At 42.8% G+C, this 12320-nt stretch overlaps 1 protein-coding gene across 1 annotated transcript in view; it reads right to left on the bottom strand.

Annotated features, from left to right (window-relative positions):
* Window positions 1-12320, bottom strand: part of PKHD1L1 (PKHD1 like 1) — a 1597738-nt gene that overhangs the window by 409840 nt on the left and 1175578 nt on the right. The window contains exon 49 of the mRNA XM_044066249.1: window positions 1583-1712. Within this exon, the coding sequence (XP_043922184.1) occupies window positions 1583-1712 (130 nt within the window). The remainder of the gene's footprint in view (window positions 1-1582; window positions 1713-12320) is intronic.

Below are 12320 nucleotides of genomic sequence, written 5' to 3'. Positions count from 1 at the left end.
AAAGCCCCTTCTTAGCTGTAGACTCCTCATGTACTGCTGTACTACTGTACTGCTGTGATTTTTCTGCCAACCATGGAAGTCATCCTTGCATGGACAATGTCACCAAACATTGTCTCCCTTGCAGCTGGTCCCATGAGGCTTAGCATTTTATCCCGACCATCCTCTCTCCATGCATCATCTTACCTTACTACCCTCCTCCATTCTGTTTCTATTAAGATAAGCTTCCCATGAAATATTATAGCAATAACCCACACCTGGGTGTGGGTAATGCTGGATTTACCCACGGTTGGCGTGGTTTGGTCCCGAGGCCTAGCCAGGACCAAACAAAGCCAACCGTGGTAAATACAGCATTACCCACACCCAGAAGTGGTTATTGCTATTATATGGCGTTATTTAAGAAAAGAAACTATTACTTTTCTTAAATAATGGCATAGTATAATGCCTGTTTACTGCCCTTCCGCAGATGTCTGGCATCCGCGGCAGTTCTGATGTACTGCGGCGCCTGCGCGGTACATCAGAGTTGTGAGCAAGCACGGAGAAAGCAAGATCTCCGTTGCTTTTTTTTTAGTGTTTCGCTATGTTAAATGGGTTTAACGTAGCGAGACAGCTTTAAAATAAGCAACGGAGATGCCCGTTGCTTATTTTAAAACTGTCTCGCTATGTTAAACTCATTTAACATAGCGAAACACTAAAAAAAAGCAATGGAGATCTTGCTTTCTCTGTTGCTTTTTTTTAAAACCTGTCTCGCTATGTTAAATGGGTTTAGCATAGCGAGACAGCTTTAAAATAAGCAACGGAGATTTCCGTTGCTTATTTTAAAGCTGTCTCGCTATGTTAAACCCATTTAACATAGCGAACAATGTTAAAGAGAGTTATACTAATGGAAAAAAGTCCGGGCGACTGGACCTTTTTCCATTAGTATAACTCGATTTACAACGGGCACGCTGGCCAATCAGCGTGCACGTTTTGGAATAATAATGGGGGGTCATGGTATAATTTTCTTTATCCTTTCATGTCACATAAACTTTATATCATTATCCATTCTGAAGGATCTCAGTATCCCAAATGCTCATGAATTTTACAGCCTAAAAACAGGCATCAGTCTGTACCTGCACAGCTTATGAACTGTGGAGAGGCAATATTAGTAGGATGTAATTCTGTGCCATTACCCACACCCTGCTGCAGTCAAACTATACTTTTCTGTGTGCAACTTCTAGGGTAACAGTGCTCATTATTGCTATCCATGGGCAGGAGAGATGGGCCCCTGAACCCTCATTAGGTGTGTTCCTAAATGACTAATCTTCTACCTAATTCCATAGAAATGCCTGCAGGTGGAGCAGAAGCATCTTCTCCAGAATACAAACTCAAAAGATTTTCTAATGTACAACATAAAAATGTATCCACAGGATAATACTGACATTGCAGATCAGAACGGCATGAATATAACCAGTGACATTTTTTTGAAAATGGGAAAAAAAATGTTCCCCAAAAGTCTGCTAACAATTGCACAAAAAAAAAAAAGAAATAGCTTGTTTACATATATTTTGTCCATTTACGTCTAAGCCTCTAACTATGTTCTTACCTGTTTCCTGTTGAGGCTATTGCAATTTCATCTCCAGCCTTCCATGTCACTGACTGCATTAAAACCAAAGTAGAAGATCCTTTCAAAGCTGTCACAGCCAGTCTTGTCCAAACCACTGGAACAGGCATGCCTAACAGAAATAAAATGAAACACATCAGTTAAAGAAGTAAAGTAAAGAGAAACAAAGAAACATCTAAGAGGCAGTCTGTTGTATCGAGATCTGATTTGTTGTCATATCTAAGCTGTTTTCAGTATTATCTATAGCTCTGGTGTACATAAATGGCAAGATTTCCCTGGTCAAAACGGGGAAATGCTTTTCACTTGTCATTCTGAATTTCAGACTGGTTGACACTCTTCTGTCTGCTTTCCAGTTGCTTTTCCAGCTGTCTTTATTTATGTGCTATGGTTTGTTGCTTATAATGAGAAAGATATGCAAGAGATTATTTATTTATTTATTTGTTTATATTCTTTTGTTCATATTTGGTTGTCCATTGCTAACTATCAGCTACATCCTGGGCATCTCCTTGAGTACCAAATGAGGAGATCAGGGCATCTGCGGCACCATCATACTTGGCTGTTGAGGACTGTTTTCCTCCCACTTCCCTAACCCTACACTGACTAGTAACAACCTGTGGGTGGGATGTTCAGCGGGCATGTCTCCTAAACCTGGTAGACGTCTTTGAAACAGTTACAAAGGCCTTAGATGAGGGCAAGGTAGTCCACACAACCTACGTGGACCTCGCAAAAGCCTTTGACACTATCCCTCATTCAGGAATCATTGATAAACTCACCAAACTTACCATAAACCCTTACATCACGAGATGGGTGGCCAACTGGCTCAAGGATAGAACCCACACAGTAAGAGTTGCTGACTCCAGATCGGACTCCAAACCAGTGACATGTGGGGTACCCTAGGGTTCAGTCCTGGGACCCCTCTTGTTCGGTATATACTTCTCTGAAGTGCAAGTGAACACCAAGGGCTTATGGCTAACCAAGTTTGCAGATTACTGCAAACTGGGTGCCATTATTGATTCCCCTGCTGATGTAAACATCCTGCAAAAAGGCCTCACCGAGACTGACACCTGGTGTCAAAATCATGGCCTCAAACTAAATGTCAAAAAGTGCATTGTTATCCCCTTTGGCAAAAACACGGTACCCATGAATTACCAAAAGGGGGGAAGTTCACTTAACACAGAAAGTGTGATAAGTGACCTTGGGACCCAAGTAGATAGTAACCTCTCCTCTGATAACCACATTGCCACAGTGGTCAGAAAATCTTTCTACATCACCCACTTAATCACAAAAGGATTCGCATCTAGAAATAAGGAAGTCATCATTCCCCTCTACTCATCACTTATCAGACCCCTCATTGAATACAATGCCCCATTTGGGATGTACCTCACAAGACACCTACAACTTGAGAGGCCCCAAAAGTACCTCACCAAGAGGATCGCTGACCTCAAGCAATTGCCCTATGCCGACCGGCTCAAGAAACTCAAACTCTACTCGGTCGCATATCGCTTACTCTGAGGAGACCTCTGTCTGACATACAAAGCTATGTCAAACCCGGAATTATTGGACATGCTCCACTTGAAGAAATCCCAATCTCCCCAAGCTACATGCTCTAGGGACCTAAACCTCAGCACAACAATAAATAGGACATGCTGGAGGGATAGATTTGTGTCCCAGAGACTTCCCATGCTCTGGAACAAGATTCCCATCCACATCAAGCAGAGCTCGTCATTAGCATTATTTAAGGAAAACCTTGATAAGTGGATGGGTGAGAGGAAATTCACCCCTGAGATTATGTCTGGGGCACTGCTCGGTAGAGGGCAGGAATTTAACAATACATGGGTGGCGAAAGCCAATACACTGTTGGCTAGGCTTGCTTTGGCCCTCAGGCTGATAGTCTAGTACCTACCTATGAACCTATCAGTGCCACATAGGATCTCATTTCTGCAAGGGGCTGACATCAGCAGGACTGTCCTGCCCATGCTCAGGCAACACTATGAGGTGGTCTCCCTGATCTCCTCTAGGGAAATCAACTGAGGAGATGTGACCCATTAAGTGAAACTCTCCAGGATGGGGATGCCTTTCCTGCCTTAGCTGTCAAGTGCTGAAATTATATTTAAACTCGGGTCACCTTGGCCATAGTCAGGGCTTTATCCTTCTGTGTCACTCATGCAGGCAACATGTGAGTGCTTATTGATAATGTATTACCATCCCCAAGAATGACAAGGGGAAGCTAGGTAATACATGCTCCATCTTCATTATATTGGCAAGAATGAAAAAAAGGCTGAGATCACTAAAGAAGTAATTATATCATTTGCAAAAACAAGTAAATGAATGGGAAGTTAACATTCACTTCTTAAAATGCACACACACATTCTGATCACACACATACACAGATGCACAGTATCATTTTGTGGATTAAGAAACTTGTTTAAAAAAGCTGATGTATGAGGTTTGGTAGACTATAGCCAGCAATTTTGAATGTCTAACCAGAAAAAGGAGCTCATCTTGCAATAAGTTTTAATTACTGAGTGATTCATTACCTTATGAACATTGTGCCACTATGGTCAGTGGAAGGTTTCTCTGGGAGACCTCAACCAGGCAAGCTCAGATCTTTCAGATCTTGTCCACAGAGAAAAATAAGGTCTAATGAGAAACCAAAGAAACACTACTCAGAGGACAGAGGGAAACTTGCTGGCTGAAATGTCATGAATTATATTGTTTAACAGTTGAAACTACATAGTAATCTAGTTTCTTCAAGAGTTTTGTTTCAGATGGTCAAATGCAGAGATTATTGAAAAAAAAAAGACAGTATAGACCATCAAAAGACAAGATGATTACATGCTGCAGCTGTTTTCTGTGCAGGATTGTGGTACAGTGGGGATCATGGACTTTGTCCTTTCCCCACTGTATTGCGAACCTGTAGTTGTTATATATAATTTGCAGGATGTGTGGGAGGTGCAGGGAGAATTGTCTCCCCAGCAAGTTCTGTTGATATCACATACCAGATTAAGGTCTTTTGAGTGAGTGACCCTTGTGCCATTTCCATTAAAGCTGGGTCAGAGATTGCTCTATATGCAAGGCACAGGTCCCCTCTGAGCAGTTTGTACGACACAGAGTAAAAATTGACTTCAGTCTGTCCACATAAGACAGATCTTGCAGATGTATGTTAATTAGGACATGATTTAATGGCTGCCTCAGAGATATAGGTGTCAGAGCAAGGATGAATTTCTGAGTTCCCATCCACTGGTCCAGGGTGCACTTGAATAGGGTAAGGGAAGGACTCTGCTTCACATGGATGGAAAGCCTATTCCAGACAATCTTCTGAGATACATACCTGTTCCTCCAACATGTCCTATTTACGTTGCAAGCAATAAAAGTAGAATAAAGTGGAGAGGAATATAGTGGTGAGTGAATGATTCTAACTCTACTGGCTAAAAGCTATATAGCAAAAAATACAGGGCAATACAAGATAGAATTCAGAAGCTTGAAGGATATAAATAGTTTTGAATAATTTTAACATGATAACGAAAACAGTAAAAGAATAAAAGATAAGAGCTGAATTGCACAACATTAAGACCAACTGGAGAAAGTTTTGGAGTTTTTATAATACTGATAAGTAAAGATCAATGCCAGTGAGGGAACATGAAACATCATAGGGAAGCACATTGCGAAACCTTGATTGTATTTGTTTCATATTGTGGCTTATACTTAACTGCAATCTGAAAAATGTTATCTAATGAATGTACTGATGTTTTGATAGGTTGGTTCTGTATAAAATTGCAAAAAGAAAGAAAGTAAACTATATTGCATTGACCAATACATAACCTTAATCTCTTAGACATAAATCAGTATGTTTCTCTCTCCTAGACTGCTTGGTCTAGCAAAATCCCTGCATCTCAAGAAAACAGTAGCATATCCTTAACTAAACAGATAATGTATGTATGGCCCAGTATCAGGCTGAACTTGCAGAATTCTAGCTAAAACTTGTCTTTCTGTATCAGCAGCTTCAGATGTCCAGTATCAAATCAGGCATATATAATGATATAAATAAATACTCTTCATTCACTCGCCAGTTATAACATAGTCTTCACTGATCATGTGACAGATTCAGTACCTGGTCTTTAGAAACTATATTTGTACAGCTACTTCTGTTCTGCATGCAGCTAGTATTATAGTAGTTAGATTCATCTGTTAAAACACTGAGAACTGCTCCTACTATCATCAAGTGACTGGTAAGTTTATTGCCAAGTTCAGTTTGTTTTATGTCAGGTACATATAAGGAAAAAATATAGAAAAAAAGACATGATGAAGGTGACACAGGGAAATAAAGTCTATGTTGCCACACCAGTCCAGTCTGTATACTCTAAATATTATGCAGATTTTTGCATAAAGCCAGGATGTCCTTCAAGGATGCATCTGCGGTCCTTACAAATGGGTTGTCCTGTCGTCAGGCAGCCCTTCGGTCGGCCGGATTCCAAAGTCTGGGTCTGGCCTCGGCTGGTGTCGCACTTCACCTGACGTCATAGCGGCAGTTCTTCGGGTATAAAGGCATCAGCCGACGCCATTTTCCTCAGTCTTTCTTGCCGCGTGGCACCCGAAGCAGAAGCTGTTCGCAAGTGCCGGTCGGTCAGAACCAGAGATTACTACTACCGAATACTTCTACTACTACCGAAGACTTCTAAAAAGCTAAGTACCCCGTTGGGGACTCTTTCTTGCCTCAGCCGATGTCAGAAAAAGTGAATAACTGTTTAACTTGTGGGAAACAAATACCTCATAAAGATTTCCACTCTTACTGCTTACCTTGCTTAGGCCCAGACCACGACGTAGCAGCTTGTCTAGCCTGTGCTTCTTTCAACCGACGAACGCTTAGACGTCGGTCGGAATTTGCTGAGGAGTTTTTCGGCTCTGATTTTGCTTACATTATACCGTCGGATCCTCCGACTACGCAAATTTCTAAAAAACGCAAGGAAAAGGACCGACACTCGCGGTCCCCGGTTTCGGCCGAAACCGCTGTTAAGCCAACCGCGAGTGTCTCGGTTTCGGCTGAAACCGAGTCCACGGTTCTTCCTTCGGCCGAAAGCTTGCCACTTACCGAGGCCTCATCCAGCTTGGCTGAATCTGCTACTGAAATCCCACCTGCTCTTGCAGGTTCACAGGATTTATCCGATACTATCCCTTTGGATATTTCTACCCCTGCACGTGGAGCTGCTAGGCCTCCTGCATCCATGTCGATTAAGGCCTTTGCCAGGGCTAAAGCAGCAAAAACTACCAAAACTGTGCCTGCTAAGACCCCCTCTCACAGGCCCAGTTCCAGTTCATAAATGCTTAGTCTAGCAGAGGATCTCATTTCTTTGATCCGGGGATCCCAACCACATCCAGACAGGGCCTCTCACCCACCTCCAGAGAAGAGGACTAGAGTAGAGCCCCCTGAGCCAGTTTCTTCTGATGGCTCCTCTGATGAATCAGATAATTCAAACCCTCCAGAGGCCCCCTTTTCTCCTTATGAGGACTCTGATGCAGAAGAGTCCATTCCTTCAGCCTCTCCGCCTGAGGAATTTTCTTTTGGGGAAACCTTGCATGCTATGAGGGAACAATTTCAATGGCAGGGCCAGGATTTTTCAGACACTAGGAAAAGGCTTAGAACCTTCCTGCATTTGCCACAGCATAGGCCTTTAGCCATTCCTCCAGTACTTGCTGTTGTGGATGATGCTTTTAATGATGCTTGTACTGCTCCTGATTCTCTTCCTCTGGCCCCTGCTAAGCCCGATAGGTACTACAGGGTCCCAGACACACATTATCATTTGTATAAGGCTCCTTTTGCAGATCCCGAAACTATCTCCCAGGGATCTAAGGCTGTAGCAGCTACCTCTGCCAAAAAACCCCTTCCCTCTGAAAGGGAATCCAGGTCCTTAGAGAGATGGGGTAAAAAAGTTTACACTTCAACTACTCTTTCAGCTAGGGCCTTGAACTGTCAATTCCACATGATCCAGTATCAAGAATTTATGTTAGACCAGTTAACTAAAAAGCTGTCCTCAGATGAACCATTAGATAAAAAATCTGTTCAGGAAATGGTACATAATATTCAGCAGGTCAGTAATCATTCCTTAAAATGCGGCTATGATGCACTGGAAGCTTCCTTTAGATCAGCCATGACTGGCACAGTGATCAGAAGACATGCATGGTTAAAAGAGCAGGCCTTACCAGATCATGTCAAATCAAAGCTACTAGATGCTCTCATGGACAAGATCAATTTGTTTGGCTCTCCTGCACAACAGGTGCTGAAGAAGATGGAAGAGAAGGCAAAATCTGTCCAGACAGTGAAAGATTTCTTACAGGTCCAACCTCCAAGGTTTAGCAGGAATTGGCCCTCCAAAATTGGTCCTTTCCAGACACCTCCAGAGCTCAGAGAGGCAGGAATAGGCGCTCAAGAGGCAGAGGTCAATCCAGAGGTGCCTACAGGGGGCGTCAGTGGCAGGCTAACAACCAGCGAGGTACAGCCACAGATACAGCCACCACCACTACTACAGGACAATCACAGTGACTTGGCTCTGGCACCGCCTACCAGGGAACAACTAGAAGCACCCTTAGGCGGGAAGCTAGCCTTATTTTCAGTAAACTGGCATTACATCACAAGAGACAAGTGGATTTTGCAGACAATAGACCAAGGTTACAGGTTTCACTTCCATACTCTACCAAGGAAGAGAGGAATGCCAAACCTACCTCCAAATCAAAAGGCAGAAGCTCTAAAACAAATAACTCACTTACTAAGCATGAGAGCTGTAGAAAAGGTACCATCTATGGAGCAAGGACAGGGATTTTACTCCAGACTCTTCCTGGTACCAAGAAAAGAAAACCAATGGAGACCTATTCTCGACCTGTCCGCTTTAAACACATTCCTCATTGTCCCAAAATTCAAAATGCTGACCCTACAGCAGCTTCTTCCCATGCTGGGCAAGGAGTCTTGGCTGGTAACTCTAGATCTCAAGGAGGCATACCTGCATGTCCCCATATGACCAAATTGCAGAAGATACCTCAGATTTCTTGCAGGATCAGAGCATTATCAATTCTCAGCATTGTCCTTTGGCTTATCTACTGTGCCCAGAGTGTTCACGAAATGCCTGGCATCAGTAATTGCTCATTGCAGGCTTCAGGGAATCCAAATCTACCCTTACCTGGACGACTGCCTGTTACAAGCGGACAACAAAAACAAGCTGACAGAAGACTTGAAAAGGGTCATTTATCTACTACAAGCCCTGGGATACACAGTCAATATAAAAAAGTCAAGGCTGATACCATCCCAAAGGATAACCTTTTTGGGCGCAGAACTGGACACATCAAGACAAATGGCATTCCTAACAGTAGAAAAACAGGAGCAACTCCCTCTCTACTTCTTGGCATTAACAAAGCAGAACCAGCTAACAGCAAGAAAAGTTCTACAAGCCTTGGGCTACATGGCATCTTGCATAATATTGGTTCCACATGCCAGACTGCATATGAGAAAGTTACAGTGGTACCTAAGGAATTTATGGTCTCAGCACAAGCACAGCCTAGAAACCCAAATTCCAATAATTCCTTGCCTGAAACAAGAATTCCAATGGTGGGCTCAGGCCTGTCAATCAAACAAAGGACTGCCCTTCCACAGCACTCAACCAAGCCAGACAATCACAACGGACGCCTCAGACCTCAGTTGGGGGGCACACATGCTGGACAAGTGCATACAAGGCTTATGGACTCAAGATCAGCTGCACCTACACATAAATCAAAAGGAAATGCTGGCAGTAAAACTGGCAATTCCGACATTCAGACCATTTCTTCAACAAGGTCCACTGTTGATAAGGACAGACAACACTACAGTTATGTGGTACATCAACAAACAGGGAGGCACACATTCGTACCCTCTATGCCGGATGGCAATGGACCTCTGGAATGTGGCCCTGAGCTTCAACATCCAGTTACAAGCAATTTTTGTGCCAGGAAAAGAAAACATTCTAGCAGACATACTAAGCAGAACTACCACGGATGCCCACGAACGGATGCTGCATCCGGACATCTTCAAAACCATTACAAGAAAGTGGGGGCTACCAGAAATAGACTTATTTGCATCCCCACGCAATCACCAACTGAAGAAATTCTGCACAAGGACGTATCACCCACTAGCTTGGAAAGTGGACTCCCTATCTTTCAGTTGGAAAAACCTGACAGCATATGCATTCCCACCACTTCCTTTGATGCACAAGGTGCTATTGAAAATCAAAGAGGACCGTCCAAGGATCATCCTGATAGCTCCAGACTGGCCAAGGCAACATTGGTACCCATTACTGAGGAGCATGTCTCGGGAACAAATATGGACTCTACCTCTAGTTCCCTTACTGTTAACACAGAACAACTACAACACCCTGCATCCAAACCTGAAAACACTACAGCTGACTGCCTGGAACATTGCATAAGACCAAATAACCCAAATTTATCCCAAAGGGTTAAAGACATTATCTTGGAGGCTCGCAGACCCTCAACAAGAAAAAAATTATTCAGCAAAATGGAAAAGATATCACATTTGGAGTACTACAAAGGGAGAAAATGTGTCACTGGTAAACATAGCCAACATCCTGGAATACTTGGCAGAGCTCTTCCACAACGGCCTGTCCTATTCTTCCATTAAGATTCATGCATCAGCTATTTCAGCAGAATACAACTTGGATCCTCCAGTCTTCTCACATCCTCTGCTCAGGCAGTTTCTGAGAGGAATTAAAAATGTAAAGCCACCTAGGAAGACACCATTGCCTGTGTGGGACTTGAACTTCGTGCTAGAAAAGTTGACACTCCCTCCTTTTGAACCAGCAGCAACAGCAGACTTACAATACTTATCATGGAAAACTGCTTTCTTGCTTGCAATCACTTCAACAAGAAGGGTATCTGAGCTACATGCATTAATGGCAGTACAGCCCTTCCTGATCTTCCATCAAAATAGAGTGTCCATGAGAACAAATCCTACTTTTATGCCAAAGGTGGTCTCCAGAGTATCTTTAAATCAAGCTATCCATCTACCTACATTCTTCCCCAACCCACAGAACAAGGGGGAAAGACTGTTGCATACCTTGGATGTACATAGACAACTACGCTACTACCTGGACAGGACCAAGGGCAATAGAAAAACTGACCAACTACTGGTAGCTTATGCAACAGGAATGGAAGGAAAAGCAATTTCAAAACAGACAATCTCTAAGTGGATAGGAAATTGCATTAGATTTTGTTACTCCTACCATGGGAAGAAAACTCCAGAAAACATCAGGCCTCACTCTACAAGGGCAACAGCCACTACCACAGCTTTCCTACGAGGAGTGGCTACCAAAGACATTTTAGAGGCTGCTACTTGGAGCTCCGTGCATACATTTGCCAAGCATTATAATTTACCTTTATACTCCAGATCCCGAGCAGGTTTTGCCACTGCTGTTTTGCAAGGGATCTTAGCTACACCATAATCTTATTTCTCCTCCACCCCCAGTTTGGCTATGGTATTCTACCCATTTGTAAGGACTGCAGATGCATCCTTGAAGGACATAGTACAGTTTTGTACCTACCATAAATGTAGATGTCCGATAGGCATGCATCTGCAGTCAGGGTTACCCACCCTCCTTCCCCTCTGTGGTACTCCTAGGGTATTTGCCCATCTTGTAGCTAGCTGGGGGAATCTATTATGGTGTATTTGTTTGTATATATGTACATACATGCTTATTTTTTGTTTGCTCTCTACTATTTGGAACCATTTGCATTTATCCAAATTAAGCCTTCCTAGAGGGCACCTGGCATCTGGGGCAAGAAACACTGAGGAAAGTGGCGTTGGCTGATGCCTTTATACCCGAAGAACTGCCGCTATGACGTCGGGTGAAGTGCGACACCAGCCGAGGCCAGACCCAGACTTTGGAATCCGGCCGACCGAAGGGCTGCCTGACGACAGGACAACCCATTTGTAAGGACTGCAGATGCATGCCTATCGGACATCTACATTTATGGTAGGTACAAAACTGTACTTTATGTTTGCTGGAATCCCATTTATACTTCTTCAACAGCTGCGATCTCCACCTCAGTGGTACCACAGATCACACAAACCAGGAATGTTCATGCAATGAGCATTGTAATCCAAGCTACTTCTATTCATTCCATTATATGACACCATTTTCTCATGCTGTATGCTCTCTGATCACTAATCTCAGTTATCCCTTCATTTATGATTTTAAATTTACTGACAATGAACGGCACTCTAAACTGCAATTAATTTTTACCTACAATCTTTAGGACACAGAAGATCTTGGGAACAGATAGAAAAACAAATAACGGTCATATATTACAGAATTTACAAGTGCAATTTCATATAGGCATATAGATTCAGGGAAACTGGAATTAATAAGTTACAAACAGTATGATGATAATATATATAATATAAAAAAATTGAACAATCCACCAATAAACAGAGGTAATATTTCTTTTATTTAATATTTGCATTTGTTAACTAGGTAAGCAAACTGGTCCAATGACCATTTACAGCCATAACTCAGGCAAAGGAAACAGATACATAAGCTAAATTCAAATAGTTTAATCTTGTACAAAATTTAACTTGAAATGAAGGTTGCCACATAGGCCAAGAGGAAGAGATAGGAGAATGGATTTAAAATTCCCTGCAGAGGTACAACACATACACCATTCATCAAAACAGCTTAGAAGAAAA

This window comes from Protopterus annectens, chromosome 3.part1 (assembly GCF_019279795.1).
Source record: "Protopterus annectens isolate FY-2018-M chromosome 3.part1, PAN1.0, whole genome shotgun sequence".
In the NCBI taxonomy this organism is placed as follows: domain Eukaryota; kingdom Metazoa; phylum Chordata; order Ceratodontiformes; family Protopteridae; genus Protopterus; species Protopterus annectens.
Note: the sequence above shows the minus strand (reverse complement) of the source record. Positions and strands in the feature narration are given on the sequence as shown.